This window comes from Myotis yumanensis, unplaced genomic scaffold, assembly GCF_028538775.1.
Source record: "Myotis yumanensis isolate MYYU_CA2020_CCGP unplaced genomic scaffold, mMyoYum1.0.hap1 SCAF_6, whole genome shotgun sequence".
In the NCBI taxonomy this organism is placed as follows: Eukaryota; Metazoa; Chordata; class Mammalia; order Chiroptera; family Vespertilionidae; genus Myotis; species Myotis yumanensis.
Window position 1 is genome coordinate 56,934,212 of NW_027223757.1, and position 18,594 is coordinate 56,952,805.

General features: G+C 36.2%; 1 protein-coding gene across 4 annotated transcripts in view; it reads left to right on the top strand.

The window, feature by feature from the left end:
* IBTK (inhibitor of Bruton tyrosine kinase) overlaps window positions 1-18,594 on the top strand; it is an 86,972-nt gene that overhangs the window by 16,969 nt on the left and 51,409 nt on the right. For all 4 annotated transcript variants that reach the window (XM_070418182.1, XM_070418185.1, XM_070418184.1 and 1 more), the window contains exons 3-10: window positions 2,457-2,553; window positions 4,154-4,278; window positions 5,628-5,738; window positions 7,549-7,719; window positions 10,829-10,946; window positions 11,036-11,216; window positions 12,905-13,028; window positions 16,905-17,082. In XM_070418182.1, coding sequence (XP_070274283.1) covers window positions 2,457-2,553; window positions 4,154-4,278; window positions 5,628-5,738; window positions 7,549-7,719; window positions 10,829-10,946; window positions 11,036-11,216; window positions 12,905-13,028; window positions 16,905-17,082 — 1,105 coding nt within the window. The remainder of the gene's footprint in view (window positions 1-2,456; window positions 2,554-4,153; window positions 4,279-5,627; window positions 5,739-7,548; window positions 7,720-10,828; window positions 10,947-11,035; window positions 11,217-12,904; window positions 13,029-16,904; window positions 17,083-18,594) is intronic.

Below are 18,594 nucleotides of genomic sequence, written 5' to 3' on the forward strand. Positions count from 1 at the left end.
CAAGAGTTGATTTTTGAAGAAATGGGATAGAGTACACACTGGTCGTCCTGCTACTTTTAGAATTTAAGATAAGCATGTTAAAGTTTCAGAGCCCACCATTTCTAAAGCCAAAAAAATGTCCCTAGTCCTTTATGTAGGTTGGGCTACTTAGGGTAACGCAGTATATGTAGTCTTACTAGTGTTCAGTTGGTATAAGTAAAGTTTAGAACAAATTGACAAAACTTTCAAAATAAACTCTCCAGGCATCTAAGTCTCTGGGATCCCATTTGTCATTCATAGCTTGCAACACTCTGCCCTAGAATCTACCTGCCATACTCTGAAAAAGGCCAAGCTTAGTTCCCATATGGATTTATTGTGTCTAATTTTTTTGAAAGCAGTAAGCAACATAGTTTTAAATTTGTTATGATCTTGGATCACTTCTGATTTTTGTTTTACTTATTTTCTCACTAACTTGAATGTTTTTTGTTCATTGACAGTCCTTGTGAAATCAGGTATAACAACCATCTGGAACATAATAAAGTTCCAGATGGTTATAATTGATTTTAGTTTATAGAATCCATTGTTACGAGGTAATAGGGGATTTCTCTTTCCTGAGTAACCCAAAACCAAGCATGCCAACACGTTACAGAGTTTAAAAACTTCATGGTTCATCTCAGCCTATAACTATCCAGACAAACTCTGTGTGTGGACACGCAGTGATGATTCGCACCAGTTAAAATAGAGGTGTTAGTAATTGCTTAATGCAGCAGTTCTCAACCTGTGGGTTGAAACCCCTTTGGCGGTCGAACAACCCTTTCACAGGGGTCGCCTAAGACCATCCTGCATATCAGATATTTACTTTATGATTCCTAACAGTAGCAACATTACAGTTATGAAGTAGCAATGAAAATAATTTTATGGTTGGGTCACAACATGAAGAACTGTATTTAAAGGGTCAGAAGGTTGAGAACCACTGGTTTAATGTCTTATAAAAATACCAAAAAATATTAGAAGTTATTCTTTAATTTTTTAAAACTATATATTTTTAGTGATCAGAGAGAAAGGGAGAGGGAGATGGAAACAATGATGAGGAAAAATCATTGATTTGTTGTCTCCTGCACGCCCCCTACCGGGGATCAAGCCACAACCTGCCTATGTGCCCTGACTGGGAATCAACTGTGACCTCCTAGTTAATAGGTTGACACTCAACCACTGAGTTACACAGGCCGGGCAGAAGTTATTTTTGAAAAGGAGTACATTTTATATTTTATTTATTTATTTATTTATTTAAAACATATTTTTATTGATGTCAGAGAAGAAGGGAGAGGGAGATAGAAATAAATATCAATGAGATAAATTGATTGGCTGACTCCTGCATGCCCCCTACTGGGGATTGAGCCTGAAAACCGTGCTTATGCCCTAACAAGGAATCAAACCCTGACTTCCTGGTTCATAGGTCAATGCTCAACCACTGAGCCACACCGGCTGGGCATACATTTTACATTTAAGAAACTGTAATGAAGTAACAGTAATATGATTTGAACATAGCTCTCTATCACCCCTTACCCTCATTATGATTTAAAAGACAGAAAGTGTGGTGATAGGAAAAGGGTGTTCTATTTCATGTTTGAATTTTAATTGTAGAGATATAAAACTATATAGATTACTTTAAATTCACCCTTAAACACACACACACGAAACCAAAATTAAACAATGCTACAAATTTAAGGAAAAACATGAAAACACATCACAAAAATAGAAATACAAGAATATAATTGTCTCAATGTCAATAATAGATACAATATTATTCAAGGCAAAAAAATATGGAACATAGTTGATCACATTATGTTTATGTACAGAAAATCCTATAAATATTTTTCTGCCATTGCCTTGATATCTTTTTTTTTTAAATTCTCACCTGAGGATATTTTTTCCATTGACTTTTAGAGAGAGTAGAAGGGAGGGGGAGAGACAGAGAGAAACATCGACGTGAGAAAGACATACTGATTGGTTGCCTCCCACTTACGCCCCAACTGGGCCAGAGATGAGCCTGCAACTGAGGTATGTGCCCTTGACCTGCATTGAACGTGGGACCCTTCAGTCCATGGGCTAACACTCTAACCAGCAAGTCACACTGGCCAGGGCTCATTTTGATTTGAAATGTTACTTATTTCTTCATATTTTCTGTCGTTCCTTAGTCCACAAGAATTGGATATTTGATTTCTTTTAGTTCTCTATGTGAGAAAAATAATGTGTTTGGTCATAGGAGATCCTTGTTATTCAATGTTTATTTTTTAAATGTTTTTATGAGCCTAATCTGTATTTTTGATAAGAATAAAATTAATGATTATAGGTAAATGGTTAAAAATACATGCATACAAATATGTGTGTGTGTGTGTGTGTATATATATCTAAATATATATATATACACAAACACATATTTTTTTCTTTTCTCTCTTTTTTTTTTTTTTTTTTAGCATGGTGTTAGTCTGTATACCCAAGATAAAGAAGGCTTGTCAGCTTTGGATCTTGTAATGAAGGATAGACCAAATCATGTAGTATTCAGAAATACTGGTAAGAAAATTCCACACATATATATTCCATTAAGGTGCAGCTTAGAAAACTTTAATGACATTTTTTTCTTGTTAAATATCTGAGGAAATTTGTGTTTATATCTCTGCAAAGAACTTCTACTTTGGTAAATGTGGATTGATAATTTTGGTTCTCCAGAACACTTCTATTTTGCATTTTTCAATTTTAATCTATTTTATGTCTATACAAGTAAAAACAGCCTACAAGAGGAAAGGCATTTAGAATTTTAGCTACTGTAAAGTCATTAGTGTGCATCTAGAAAATAGCATCAACATTTAAGGTAGAGGGAAATAGGAAATGATTTGTCCACCTACACATTCTTCTAATTCTACTTATCCCTCCAATTTGCCCTTTGAGCTCTGGAAGTAGAAATTGGCTGAAAAAAAAAGATTTTAATGGGGCACTCTATAATTTTCATTTAACTAGTAATCAAGCTAAGAAAGGACTCATTCTTCATTTTATTTCTACCTTGGATACTATATTATAAAGGAATTATATGAGCCTTCTAAAATAAAAGTGAAGATTCATATCATAAACTTAGCTATGATTAAGTTTTATCCTAGTTTAATGGGTACCTTAATCAATACAGACAGTACTCGGGTTACGTCGGACTCGACGTATGTCTTTTCATGGTTGTCGCCATCTCCCATTTATTTATTAAAAAAAAAAAAAGTTCCGTCATTTTGACGTATGTACATATGTGCTTTATGTTTTTTAATTATTTATTTACCACAAGTAAAGGTCGGGAATTGTTATCTTTCTTTTCATTTTTTTTTACTGTTTCACTTCATTACTGCTGTGTATGTGCTCCACGTGATGGGTTCCCACTTATGGTGAAAAAATCGCGTTATGTTGTGCAGTAGTAACGGATCTCCGAGGTAACCCGAGGACCTACTGTAGTTTTATTTACATCAATAAGGAGCAAGCTATTGAAAGTTAATATTTATAGCCTGGCTGGGCATGGCTCAGTGGCTGAACCAGGAGGTCATGATTTGATCAGGGAACAAGTCCTGTTTGCAAGCTAGATCCTTAGTAGGGGGCGTGTAGGAGGCAGCCAATCAATGATTCTCTCTCATTGATGTTTCTCTCCCTCCTTCACCCTTCCCCTCTGAAGTTAATAAAAATATATTTAAAAAAAGAAAGTTAATGTTTCTGTAGGAATAGTAATTAATATCACATTTGCTTTATTTAGTACCTTTATATATATGTGTGTTAACATTTTATGTTTTAAGTATTATTTTCATGGAGACTAAGTGGTTATGGCAGGTGCTGTTTTACTCATTTGGCAGTTAAACTTTAAACTTTAGTTAAACTTTAGAAACAAAGAACAAATATTAGATTGCTTACATTGAGGCAGGCCTATGCTGATTTGGATTTTCTGATTTCTGTTCTTAGAATTATATAATATATTAGTAGATTCATAATTTGAAAGAGAATGTTGGCAACATCTTTTTAAATATGGTGGTTAAATTTCTGTAAAGAGTTGTGTGAGAGGTAAAATGATTAGTGGAATATATCTATAATTTAACTACACTAATATTTGTTTTAAAATATAAAAGTATAAAATTAATTTTCTTTTTAGATCCTACAGATGTCTACACTTGGGGAGATAATACAAATTTCACCCTGGGTCACGGAAGCCAGAATAGCAAACATCATCCAGAGTTGGTGGATCTGTTCTCCAGGAGCGGGGTTTATATTAAACAGGTATTTTGAAGTACAATCTAAGTACTTTTAGAATTAAAAAGTACTTTGTATTTGATAGCTCATCTTTTCATTTAACTTATGTTAACTTTGTTGAAGGTGTGATAATCTATTTGAATGAAGGAATCAATCAACAAATTTACTAATTTATTTTAGATTTTGTTAGCCTTAATCATATCTATACTGTGTAAAATAGTGTAAAACTGAGATCTTTTTCGAGCACTGTTAGAAATTCGAAGGCACTATACAGATATTAATTTAATTTTAAAAAGGTAGAGCTTCTGTTGATTTTGTAGCTTTTGTTTCTGTGTAACATAAAATTAGAATTTTTCAAGTTGTTTCTCAAGTGAATTCATTGTTGAAGCTCAGTATTACTAGTTTTAGATAAGTGAACCTGAGTTCTTAAATATAAGTAATTACAAAATTAATTGATATAATTGTAAAGATTTTATCTTGAGTCTTTTATCATTATGCTGGATCTTATCTTTCACTTCCATGGATTTTACTACTGTTAACATATTCATCTTTCTCTTACCACTTTGTGTGTGTGTTTATATCTCTCACTCTCCCTTTCTCTCTCTAAAATCAATTAAAAAATATAAATGCAAATAATTTTTAAAAATAAGAAAAAAGATTATTAAGTGGTATTAACATAAAATAAGTATGCTGCACATTAGATGCACTGAAAATATCAGTGTGGCCTGGGGGTTATGTATGTAAGTACATGCATATTTGAAACTTCTATTGGTTTCTAGTTATTGCCTTCTGCTGATGCAGTTCAACCATTTCAGTACTCTTGTCTTCTGGTAAGAATGTGTTGATATGTAAGTGTCCTATTAAAGATATATTAGACAAAATTAGAGAAATAAAAAGGACATACTGTCTACCCCACATTCCCCATGTATAGCTGATGTTTTAAGAAATACTTTTACCTTAAAACATTTCCATAATTTAATAACATATATCACTATTTGATGATCTTTATGCTTCATATTGCACTCTGCTCAGTTCTTGCTGTTTGGGAAACAACTGGCTACTACTTTTTGTAGTTGAAGACTTAAGATTTGCATTTTTCTTTGTTTAGTCTCTTCTATGGGTAACCCGTGCTAATTTCTTCTTTGTTCTTTTTTTTTATATGTCTTTTTTTAGACATAGTTTTAAAATAAAATATGTATATTTGTAATTTTTATTACAGAAAACTTGAAACATGTACAAAGTAGAGAGAATACTCTGAATACCAATGTACCCATCGTCCAGCTTAAACAGTTAGCAATAATCTATTATTAATTTTAAATAAAATTAAGGATGTTTTATTTGGAGAATTTTAATAATATCCTCTTGTTGTCCCACAGGTGGTGCTTTGTAAATTTCACTCAGTATTTCTGTCTCAGAAGGGGCAGGTCTATACCTGTGGTCATGGTCCTGGAGGACGATTAGGCCATGGAGATGAACAGACATGCTTGGTAATTGATATATTTAGGTAACTTTAGTAAAATTTTGATAAACTGAAAGCTTGCATTAACCAAAAAAATTTTTTAGCCAAATACCAGTATAAGGAGAAAATAATGTACCAATTAGTAATAGATTTTTAAAAAATATATTTTTATTGATTTCAGAGAGGAAGGTAGAGGGAGAGAGATAGAAATATCAAGGATGAGAGAGAATCATTGATCGTCTGCCTCCTGCACGTTCCCCATTGGGAATTGAGCCTGCAACCCAGGCATGTGCCCTGAACAGGAATTGAACCTGTTTCATAGGTTGACACTCAGCCACTGAGCCACACCGGCCAGGCCCCAGTTTGTAATAGATTTTTAACAATCGATGATTTTTCTAGTATATCATGTTCAAATTAGATATGATGCAAAATTGTGAAGCATCAAGGAAAAATTTTCTTTTTATAGCAAATATTGGGAAGGGACTACTGGTATGTTTACTGTCGATTAAAGGGTACTTTAAAAAGGAGAGAGAGCCCTAGCCATTTTGGCTCAGTGGATAGAGCGATGGCCTGAGGACTGAAAGGCCTCAGGTTCGATTCTGGTCAAGGGCACATGCCTGGGTTTTGGGTTTGATCCCCAGTGGGGGCTGGGAGGGGCATGCAAGAGGCAGCTGATCAATGATTCTTATCATTAATGTTTCTAACTTTCCATCTCCCTTCCTCTCTGAAATTAATAAAAATATATTTTTTTTAAAAGGAGAGAGAGTTATTATCATAGCTCCCCCCCCACCCCCCCATTTATTTTTAGAGAGAGTGGAAGGGGGAGAGACAGAGAGAAACATCAGTGTGAGAGAGATACATCAATAGGTTGCCTCCCCCATGCACCATAACTGGGGCCGGGGATCAAGCCTGCAACCTCGGTATGTGCCCTTCACTGGAATTGAAACCTTCAGTCTGCAAGCTGACATTCCAACCACTGAGCCAAAACGGCTAGAGTGTAGCTTCCTTTTTTGGGGGGAGTTTATTATATAGTTTATTCTGTTAAGGAATTGTCATAAAGCCTTAACAGCCCTGTGAGTTATAGGCATTATTATCCTCATTTTATATACAATGACAATAGTAATAATAGCAATCATTTATTGGTTGCTTATTCTGTGCCAGAGACTGTAGTGTTATATACTTAACAACTTATCTACTTCTAAGACCAATCCAGTTATCATCTAAAATACTATTATGGCCCAGTTGGGATGGTTGAACGTGACCTATGAACTAGAAGGTCATAGTTCAATTCCCAGTCAGGACACATGCCCTGGTTTCGGGGTAATCCCTAGTGGGGGAAGTGCAGGAGGCAGCCGATCAATGATTCTCTCTCATCATTGATGTTTCTATCTCTCTCTCCCTTCTCTTAAGTCAATAAAAATTAATAAATAAAATGCTATTACAATTTTGTGTTCAGGTGAAGAAAATGAACTACTGAGAAGTTGAGATTTGATTTTCAAATAGCTAGCAAATGTCTCATGGAAGGGATGCATTGTTTCCTGTATATTTATTTTTTCAATATACCAATGAGTTCTTTGGCTGAAGAGCTCCCTTTATACCAAACAAATTTGTACTTGGTGTATACTAAGCGCTCAAAAATTATTTTTTGCGTTAAATTATTTTGTTTAAGTGTCTTACTAGGGGTTTTGTGTTTTACTAATAATTCCTTGCTGAATTGTAGAATTTATCATGATAGAGCAATGTACCAGTCATGTCATTTTACTAGACATAGTATTATCACATTCTATTTGTATATCTATATAAATGCTTATTAAACTAAAGTTAATTTTATTTTGTAGGTCCCTAGGCTTGTGGAAGGGCTGAGTGGTCATAATTGTTCCCAAGTGGCAGCTGCTGAGGATCATACTATTGTATTAACTGAAGATGGATGTATTTATACATTTGGTCGAAATACTTTTCATCAATTAGGAATTATTCCTCCACCTTCCAGTTGTAATGTACCCAGACAGGTAAACTTCTCTTTTTTTAAACAATAAGGTGGCTATTTGCTATAAAACCTGTATGGACAAAAGGATGGAAGGTATTGACAGAGCAACTTACTTTACTTACACTGAGTGGCCAGATTATTATGACCACCTGACATTTGTAGGCAAATTAGCTATAATTTTCACGCTGAAGTTGCTAGAGGGCCAGACCATTATAAATAGGGAAGCAAGTTGTTTACCACGACAGTAGAAGTGATTTTTTTCTGAAGATATGGCTAAACAATGCGATTTAACAACCTTTGAACATGGGATATATTTGAACGTGAGTGGCCAGGTTATTATGACCACCTGATGTTTGTAGGCAAATTAGCCATACACTGCATCGCATGGGATATGGAAGCCGAAGGCCTGTTCGAACACCTTTGCTGCCTGCAGTTACCAAGATAAAACATCTCCAATTCGCACAGGAACACAAGGATTGGACAGTCGAGCATTGGAAAAAAGTCATGTGGTCCGATGAATCACGTTTCCAGTTGCATCATACAGATGGCAGAGTGAGAATTTGGCGGAAACAGCATGAAAGCATGCACCCCACATGCATGAGTACAACCCTTCAAGCCGGTGGGGCAGTGTTATGGTTTGGGGCATGTTTTCCTGGCATGATTTGGGCCCTTTAATTCGTGTGGAACAACGTCTGAATATCACAACATACCTAAGTATCGTTGCTGATCAACTTCATTCTATCATGTTGATGGCTTATCCCAATGGAGATGGCTTCTTCCAATAAGACAATGTGCCATGCCACGCTGCTCGTATTGTGCAGGAGTGGTTTCAAGAACATGAGGGAGACTTTACCTTGCTTAGGTAGCCTCCACAATCACCAGATCTCAATCCAATTGAGCATTTGTGGGACGAAGTTAGAAGAGCCATCAGGCAGCTGGTTCCACAACCATCAAATCTCACAGAACTGGACAGTGCTATTCATCAGGCATGGTGTCAGATTCCTCGCATCACCTTTCAACATCTCGTGGAGTCAATGCCAAGGAAAATCGCCGAAGTATTGAAGGCAAAAGGTGGTGGCCCAACGAAGTACTGATGGGGTGGTCATACTAATCTGGCCACTCACGTTCAAATATATCCCATGTTCAAAGGCTGTTAAATCACATTGTTTACCCATATCTTCAGAAAAAAATCACTTCTACTGTCGTGGTAAACAACCTGCTTCCCTATTTATAATGGTCTGGCCCTCTAGCAACTTCAGCGCGAAATTATAGCTAATTTGCCTACAAACATCAGGTGGTCATAATAATCTGGTCACTCAGTGTATATTCAGTGATATATATTTTTCACAGGAGAAATTAAACATGGTACAAATTAACATTTTTTTTGGAGTAAGAAAGAAAGCACTTGGTAAATTGGGCACCAAACTGCCTTAAACTTCTAAGTATTCATAAACCAAGGGGGACCCAGATTTTGGGGGTTTAAGGCCCTCCTTATAAAAACAAACAAACAAATAGCCCTGGCCTCTGTTAGAGCATCAGCCCACACACTGAAAGTGTCCCTGGTTCCATTCCCAGTCGAGAGTACCTGGTCCCGGTTGGGGTTTGTGCGGGAGGCAACCAATCGATGTGTCTCCTACATTGATGTTCCTCCCTCCCTCTCCCTCTCCCTCCCTTTTTTCCTCCCCCTCCCCCTCTCCTACTCTTTTTAAAAATCAATGGAAAAAATAATCCTCAGGTGAGGATTAACAACAATAACAAAAAACAATTTAAATAATAAAAACACCAAGTTTATAAATACAAAATGGGCTATGCAAGTGAGGCACCTAGAAGCCTAAGCATATTGGCTTCATGATAAATCTACCTCTGCCCAGAAATCACACCTGGCAAGCTGATGTGATGGAATATAGATAAAAACGCCACTGTTCTTTGTTCTACTTTCCCCCTCCAATTTGTACAGCTACCACCAGAAAGTACTCTTTCCTCAACTCAGGGACCTAGTACACAGAAGTGGGACTGATGTTCTAAATTAATGTTACTGGAATCATCACCCATAATAAATGTGTTTTCAACTCACAATATTATATATTTCAAATGTCAAATCTCTTCACTGGATTTAATCCTCTGGAATTAAAGTTATTATTAGATACACGTTTGTAATAAGCTTTAAATCCAATGATTTCCCATTTGGGATGATTAATGAATCAATAAGAATTAACCCAAAATAATTGGAGGTAGTTTTCAATCTGTGGTACTTCTTTTTTTTTCCCAATCCTCACCCGAGGATATATTAGAGAGAGTAAGAGAGAAAGAGAGGCAGGCATTGAAGCAAGAGAATCATGGATCGGTTGCCTCCTGTACGCACCCCGACCAGGGATCAAACCCACAACCTAGTGCTTTGACCAGGAATTGAACATGCAACCCTTTGGTGCACTGGACAGCACTCCAACCAACGGAGCCACCCGGCAGGCACATCTAATGTGTGGTACTTTTTAAAAGATCGTATTCTTCCCACTGCAATCTGTGGATATTTAATCATTTTGTAAGACTTCTTTAGGAATGGTAGACACTTCCATTTGTATTCTCATTGTCGGAGCTCTAGGTTGATAGGACCATATCTGAGTATTCTCAAGTGGGGGCAGTTTTGTTCCCCAGGAGCTATTTGGGGGACATTTTCAGTTACAACTGGGGGCAGGAATGGGAGTGGTGCTACTGGCATCTAGGAATGCCTTAGAGTCTAGGGATGCTGCCAAATCTTCTACAATGCCTAAGACAGTCTCCAACAGCAAAGAATCATCTGGCCCAAAATGTTATTAGTGCCATGGATGAGAGACCCTGGATATATCAAATTTAAAAGCACCATATTTTCTAGCAAGAATGAATATGCCTGTTTTGTATATTGCTTTTTATATATTAAAACTGCTGACATAAAGTGGCTGCATCAGAATGTCTTACATTCTGAGAAGAGTTGGGGTGTTAGTGCTAACATTTGTTAGGGACAATTGCCACGAGCACTTGAGGGAGCACTGGTAGCACATATGCCATATATTTGCTCTGTTTTACTAGATCTTTGCAAAATTGTACTAGTTAATAGATGTATAGTAAACTGCAGTCTTATTTGTCTTTTGTAATAGATGCAGGCAAAATATCTGAAAGGAAGGACAATCATTGGAGTAGCAGCAGGCAGGTTTCATACAGTGCTATGGACTAAAGAAGCTGTTTACACTATGGGACTAAATGGTGGACAACTGGGTAAGAAATCTTTGATGACACTATCTGAAAAGTAAATTGGATTCTTAAAATGGATATTTTGTGACTTGTATGTTTGTGTAACTTTTTAGGTTATTTGCTAGATCCCAATGGAGAGAAGTGTGTAACTGCTCCTCGTCAAGTCTCTGCCCTTCATCATAAGGACATCACTCTGTCTTTGGTTGCTGCAAGTGATGGGGCCACAGTCTGTGTTACTACAAGGGGAGATATTTATTTACTTACAGACTATCAGTGCAAGAAGATGGCTTCCAAGTATGTGTATTTCTCTGAAAGAAACATAATTCTTGGTTTGTGATACAATCATCATTGGTTCATGTGTAGTCTTGTTTATATTGTGCACTTATTTATTTTAAAAAGATGTTAATCATATATCATGGACCCAGTCCAAGTGTTTTTACCTGACTGGTATATTTTTAATCTTTGTATAGCCAGCCTATTATTATCTGAAAGCATGTTATAGTAGCATTCAGTAAACTAGCAGTTGGCCAATCAAAATGCCAGTTAAAGTGGAGAATCATAACATGAAGGTTTTAAGTATGGATGGGTCCACCAATTAGAGTTCCCTGTGTTTCCTGCATAAGTCATACTTACTAGTTTAATGTGTCATCTATGATTTCATTTTGAATGATTTAAGGAACAAGTGCTTAGAAACAATTGTGAAGTAAGTTAAGTGCAGAATCCTATAATATTCAAACATTTTCAATCTTTTACAGTTTATTAATCCATATCTGATATAACAACAGCTTTTTTTTTTGCTACTGATATTTATCATGTCATTCCTAAGTATTTAACTTTTATAGAGAACATTCTTTCAGACTAATATCTTATTAGTTTACATAATATTTCTTTATATGCTATAATAATAACAACAATAATAATAAAAAATACAAGTAGAGAAATAGATCTTTGACCCTGGAAGAGTATAGCTCAATTAGTGGAAGCTGTAGTGTGCAGGAATTCTAGAGAGTAGCCATCTAACTTAAAAAGTAATCAGGCATTGAAATTGAAATACAATGAAATGTGCTTTTGCTAATATAAATAAAATGGTAACTTTATAAATAGATATCATCCCTGAAATTAACTCATGAGCAGAAAATGTCAATCATCAATTTGTTACAACTTCTGTGTATAACAATTGAAAGGTTATCTATTGTAGGTTATATTTGTTACAGAAACCTGAAAATGTGAGCATACATGTTCCTTAGAACTGACTAGGTTTTTTGTCAGTATGAGGTGATTTGTGGAATATTAAGTTTTAGTTAACACTTATAAAACTTGCCCTGATGACATTAAATTACATAAGTATATTATAGCCAAGTTTTCACTAAGAAAATTCTTTTGTTGCAGATAGTTACAACATAGTAATTTTGAAATGAAAAAAATCTTAAATGCAGATAGAATATCTTAGAGGGAGGATAATCATAGGAGTAATAACAGGTTTCACACAATACTATAGGCATATCCCATGTGCAGACATAATGAAATGTGTGGTTAGTGGGTGAGTTATTAAATTAATAATATTGATAATTTTCATGGTTTCTGTATCTATTTAGGGTTGTCCATATTTGAAACTAAGGATTTCTATTTTGTTTTGAGGTTTAAAATTTTTCTTTTCTGTTAAAATGCAAATACACTTAGGAACTTTTAGCGTTATCAGTTATTTAAACTAGAATGAATGTGTGCATTAGCAAGCTGGGCATTAGGTATTCAATGTGTGTATCTGTATGGGGAGAGGCTTTTGGGAGAAAAGGATTGCCATAGGAAAAAACAGCTGTTGTATAGGGGAAACTTACAGAAAGAGAGGGACTAAGAATACCAAAGGCTAAATCATCTTCCCTCCCTTTCACAATATCGCCCTAAGTTATTATTTGAATAGTAATTTCTTAAAAATTGAGCATGTGTATTTTAGAGAACATAATGTAGATTTTTTTTTCCCCTAGACAGCTAAACTTGAAAAAGGTTCTTGTATCTGGGGGGCGTCTGGAATACAAGGTTGATCCTGAACATTTGAAAGAAAATGAGGGTGAAAAAATTTGTATTCTTGCAATGGATGGAGCTGGAAGGGTGAGTATATATTTATGCAAAAGTGTAGTAATCTTAATGTCAGTTGATAGCTGTCGAGGACCTGATAATATGTAAACGTATTTCCATGATAGTGATGACTTCTATTGACTTTGTTTCTCAATTTGTTTTGACATTCAGTACTAATTAGTATGGAGCTGGTATTTTAAAGAAAGTAAGGTGACGTTTAATGTTGCATAGTACTGCTTTGTTGAACTGTAGTTTAACATATCATTTACTGTGCTTAAAATGGAAATAAGTAAGGGATTTTGATGGGTTGTTTTATATGTACACAGTATTGATAAATGGAATATTAAACCCTAATGTTCCATTTATCAATACTGTGTAAATGAATTACATAGATATGAGCTATGTTATGTAACTACTCTTTAAAAAAAGTAAAGCAGGCAATATTAAAAATTTGTTGCATAATTGAAATTTTTTTCCACAGATTCAGTTTTAAACAAATGTATACATAATCTATATATGCAGATATTATAACTATCGTATATAAAAGATAATGCATTTCTAGATCACTATATAAAGAATCTTTTTTCTTTTCATTGAAGTAAATACTATAGAGTTTTAAGTTTAGTTCCCTTTGTAAACATACCAGTATATTTCTTTAATAAAACTGTTAATTAAAAAATATATATTATACATTAGTACACTGAAAAAATTTTACACTGACTAGAAAAACACAGATTGCTTTCGGCTTTTTGCTATAAAACAAATCATACAATTAGAATGTTTTTCTGATGTTTATAAAGTGCTGTGAATTTTGACATTTTAGAATTTGAAGAATTAAAATCATAAGGCTTCACCTACAGGTACACTACAGGCATAAACCTATTGTAGTTGATCATTTTAATAGAGGGAACTACTCTAATTTGTAGATGGAAGGGAGCAGAGGCATGGGATTGCATAAAATTTTGAGTATAAAAAACTTACTTTGACTTTGGGGTGTGTTTCATTTATATTAATATGACTTATACTTCTGGATATTTACTTGCTTACAATTAGTCTTACATTAAAAACCAAACTGTGAAGGAATCAATATAGTCTTTTTGTGTGTGCATAACTTTTGAGTAATTTTGGTAGATATCATTTTGTGCTTTACTTTCTTAGTTATGAGAGGATTGCACTTTTAAAATCAGCACTGTTAAAATATTTCAAATGAAATCTTATTTGAAATGCTAATCTATGAAGCAGATAAAAGGGTAGCTGTTCTGGATAAAGCTGTGTTGGGAAGCCCAGCATCTCATCTCTTTATTTTCAATATCCTTGAGCAGCAGCCCTTAAGCCATTTCTCACAAATACTACGGTTTGCAGAACCACTAGGAAGCCATTAAACCAAGCATGTCAAACTCTATGATGATTATTTCTGTCTCTAAAGTTTTGTGTTAGTAATATAATTTAGTTATACTTTTGTTTTCTTTAGAATCAAGTTTAGATTTTCACAGGATGCTTTTCATTCTTCTTGTAAACAGATAGTACTACAGCAAGTTTGATACCTAAGTTTTACCTGTAAGATTTTTGTGTTTCTTTAGTATTATAGCAGTTCTATATGCCCAAAACAAACAATACTGAAAATTAATTAAGAGAAATGTCTTTGAAGGATATTTAATACTTACTGTTTGCTTGATGTACTTTTTCTGAAAGACATTTCTTAAAAACCATCTTGACCTTTTTTTTTTTTAAATCATATATGACAGTTTATTTCAGTATTGCCGGCAGTATGGGAGAGCAGCAGGTCATCCACAAAAATCTGCTCTGCAGACCCCCATAAGCCAGCTGCTTATATAGACTAGGACAAAGATCACATGGGAAAGTAGGAGGCTGGAGTGGGAATCCATTGTTGGGCAACAAGGTTGTTAATCTTTCCATGATAATAGGCAGTTCTTGAATGAGAATGGTTCCAAGGTTGATTCCAGGTCCAAGGTTGACTCCCAGGTCCTAGGTTGTCTCCCAGGTCCTGGAAGGCGTACAACTCCCAGCCAGGTCAGAATGTCTTTACTTTAACCAACACAAGGCAATTATGGTTTACAGCATGATTAATATTTCCCCTAATCATAGCTAGTCCCCAATATTCTATTTTTGCTCCTAACATTTCCCCACTGCTATTTCTATCATCTCATATCTATGAGATTAGTATTAGATGAAAAAGTCTCATCCTGCTGGACTGCATTTGCTTCTGCCTTGAAAGCAGGACCCAGGGATGGAATACACCAAATGCAGGATCTTGGATATATTTTCTATTTACTGAGAATTGTCAGAAAGATTAAAACCGTACATTCCTTTAAATTTCTCACAACCATGATTATGCTGCAACAGCAAATAATCTATTGATGCCTGATTTTCTAGAACTGCCTCCCTGACCTGGCTCAGCTCTTGATTTATACCATGTATAACCCTGGAGGTAACATTCAGGGTTTTTATTATGCTACAAGCCAGCCGGGTCACTTCCTACATTAAGGGAGCCTACCATTACCAGCATAACAAAAATGATCAAAGCAATATATGCAGCAGGGCTCCACCGGTGGAGATCGTCATTGCAGTCCAGTGCCACGGCCTTGAGAAAGTCTCTTTTGGTTCAGAACCTGTGATATTTCTGAGACATAAAGACAGTCATTCGTACTAAGGAACAGGGCCCTCCGATGCTGTTACCCCAGATATCAGAAAGCAACCAGCCAGCAGCTTAGTATGTCCATTACTATAAGGGAAGGTGAAATTATCAGAACAATTCGTATTGTAGTTATTAGATACTGAAAGACAATAACTAGAACACTTAGTAACGGTCAGACATTTGCTACAGGGAACTACTATAGTAACCTTGCATCCTTTTCCCAGACAGTGGGTCCCAACATATAAAGGTCCCTGTGTATGACTTCCAAAATGAATGGAATAGTTCTGTATATTATCAGTACGTGTCCCAACTACTCAGCAAAATGTAAAGGTCAGATCTACACAGATTCCTCCACTACCAGCTTCAGAGCAATTGGAGTGGTGAGAAGCACACCTCAGGATCTAGTCCATTTCTCCCCTAGTTGGCCATTGTCCTTGCTCTGCTCAGATCTGTCTAACTGCCTACCACATTCCCAGGGACCTTGGCTCAGTACTTTCAGAGAAAAGGGACACAGGGTCTCTTGTGTAACTATTTCGTGCTGAGTAGGGACGAAGTTTTTCCTTCAGAGCCAAGAGATCCTTACTCTCTGTCAGAGGGACGATGAGGCCTGGGCACAGAAGGAGGTGGCAATGGTGCCTAGAGGTGGTATTCCCAGAGTCTGAGTAGGGCTTGTAACCTGAGAAGACTGCCATGAACCATGTGACCAATCAAGGTACCAGGCTTTCTCCAAGGTGCTCTCATTGGCTTCATTCCTTAAAGCTTTCTGGTGACATCCAGAGTCTGGGCATGTCTCTCTCAGACATGACATTCCAGTCAAAGTCTTGGTTAGTATAGCCACAGTTGGAAACAGGTATTACTGAATTCATGCAAAGAAACATACTGCCACTTATTAAAAGTTCTGCAGAAGAAACATTGAAACATATTATTCGGAACTTTATTTTAGAAACATTACCTCTTGATTTCAGTTTTTGGTTGATCACATGCTATAGTGTTTTATATTCCAACTAGAGGCCCGGTGCATGAATTTGTACATGGGTGGGGTCCAGCTGGCCTGCCCTGATTGAGGGGACATGGGAGGTTGGCCGGCTGGCCCCAACCCCAATTGGGGTGGGGGGACAATCGGCGGGGCCAGCTGGGGGGAGGGGCCTTGGGCGGTTGGCCAGCCAGCCCTGCCCCCTGGTTGAACTCCCGGTTGAGGGGACAATTTGCATTTTAGCCTTTTATTATATAGGATGTAATTTGGTTTATTTTAGGTATTTTGCTGGAGATCAGTCAGCAGTTCTCTGAAGCAGTGTCGGTGGGCTTATCCACGCCAAGTCTTCATTTCTGATATTGCTTTAAATAGGAATGAAATTTTATTTGTCACCCAGGATGGAGAAGGATTTAGAGGGAAATGGTTTGATGAAAAAAGAAAGAGTTCTGAAAAGAAAGGTCAGTTCATATATGTGAATGGCACATAAAGGTTCCTTTCAGGTAACCTTTAATTTCATAAGATTTACCCTTATCTCTCTTTTGATTTTGGTTTGTGTATGTGCAGGTAAGCAGAAGGAATTTGATTTACTTAAATTGGAGTTTTCAACTTTTCATCTATCTCAGCATACCCTGAGGTCATGGTACATTCTCATCAGTAATAGTGGCTCACTATTACTAATTGCTAGACTTTACTTTAGGGCTAGGGAAGTGTAAAGTTAAAAAATAAACAAGCAAACAAAAAACAACTCCCCAGATGGTTGTGAACCATCTTCTAAGCTCACTTTTCTGTCTTTCTCCCCAAAATGAGAATTTAGTAACTTATGCTTTTTGGTTTTTTTACATACTTATTAGTGTGTGTGTGTGTGTGTGTGTGTGTGTGTGTGTATACACACACACACACACACACACACACACACTAGAGGCCCAGTGCATGGGATTTGTGCACTGGTGGGGGGTGTGGCCTGCTGGGATCAGCCCGCTGTGAGAGCACCGCTCATCCCCGTCAGCCGAGCAGCACTCCCATTGTGGGAACGCACTGACCACCAGGGGCAGCTCCTGCATTGAGTGTCTGCCTCCTGGTGGTCAGTGCACATCATAGTGACTGGTTGACCGGGTGTTCTGGTCGTTCTGCTGTTCAGTTACTGGACTTTTATTATATAGGATAAAATTAAAGTTTCAAAAGGTATGTTACATGACTTAGAGAAAAATCATAGGAAAAATAAAGTTTTTATGTTCATTGAGAATTTTAAAAAGTACATCTTTTTAAAGCAATTGCTGAATAATTAAAAAATTTTTTTTTCATTTTTTGATTAATATAAAGGATAGTTTTAAGCTGCCACCAGTGGAAGTAGAAATTTTTTATTATACAGTTCATTCTTTTTTTTTTTTTTTAAATATATTTTTATTGATTTCAGAGAGGAAGGGAGAGGGAGAACGAGATAGAAACATCAATGAGAGAGACACATTGATTGGCTGCCTCCTGCACGCTCACCACTGGGGATTGAGCTCGCAACCCAAGCTGTGCCCTGACCGGATATCAAACCTGGGACCTCTTGGTCCATGGGCTGATGCTGAATTCACTAAGCCATTCCATCAGGGCTGTATAGTTCATTCTTAATTACCTGATTACTATAAATTTATAATCTTGTCAGTTAATTGCATTGTTTTTTTAACTTAGGTTAGTGACTTTTTCTTTCATCCATAATTAATAATCAGTTGATTTTTTTTTTTCTCCCAGAAAAACTAGAATTTATTTACCTCTTCATATCTCATTGCTCCCACCCTAGCCCAAGTCACATGGACTACTGAAAAAATAATTTTCTTATTTCCACTCTTGTTTCCTTTTATCTATTCTCAAGTGATTACTAGAGTGAGCTTTTAAGATCAGATCCTAATATGCCTGTGTTTAAAAACTCTTTAATGGTTTGCTCATTACCAACACATGGCCTGTTAGGCACCTGCCCTGACTCT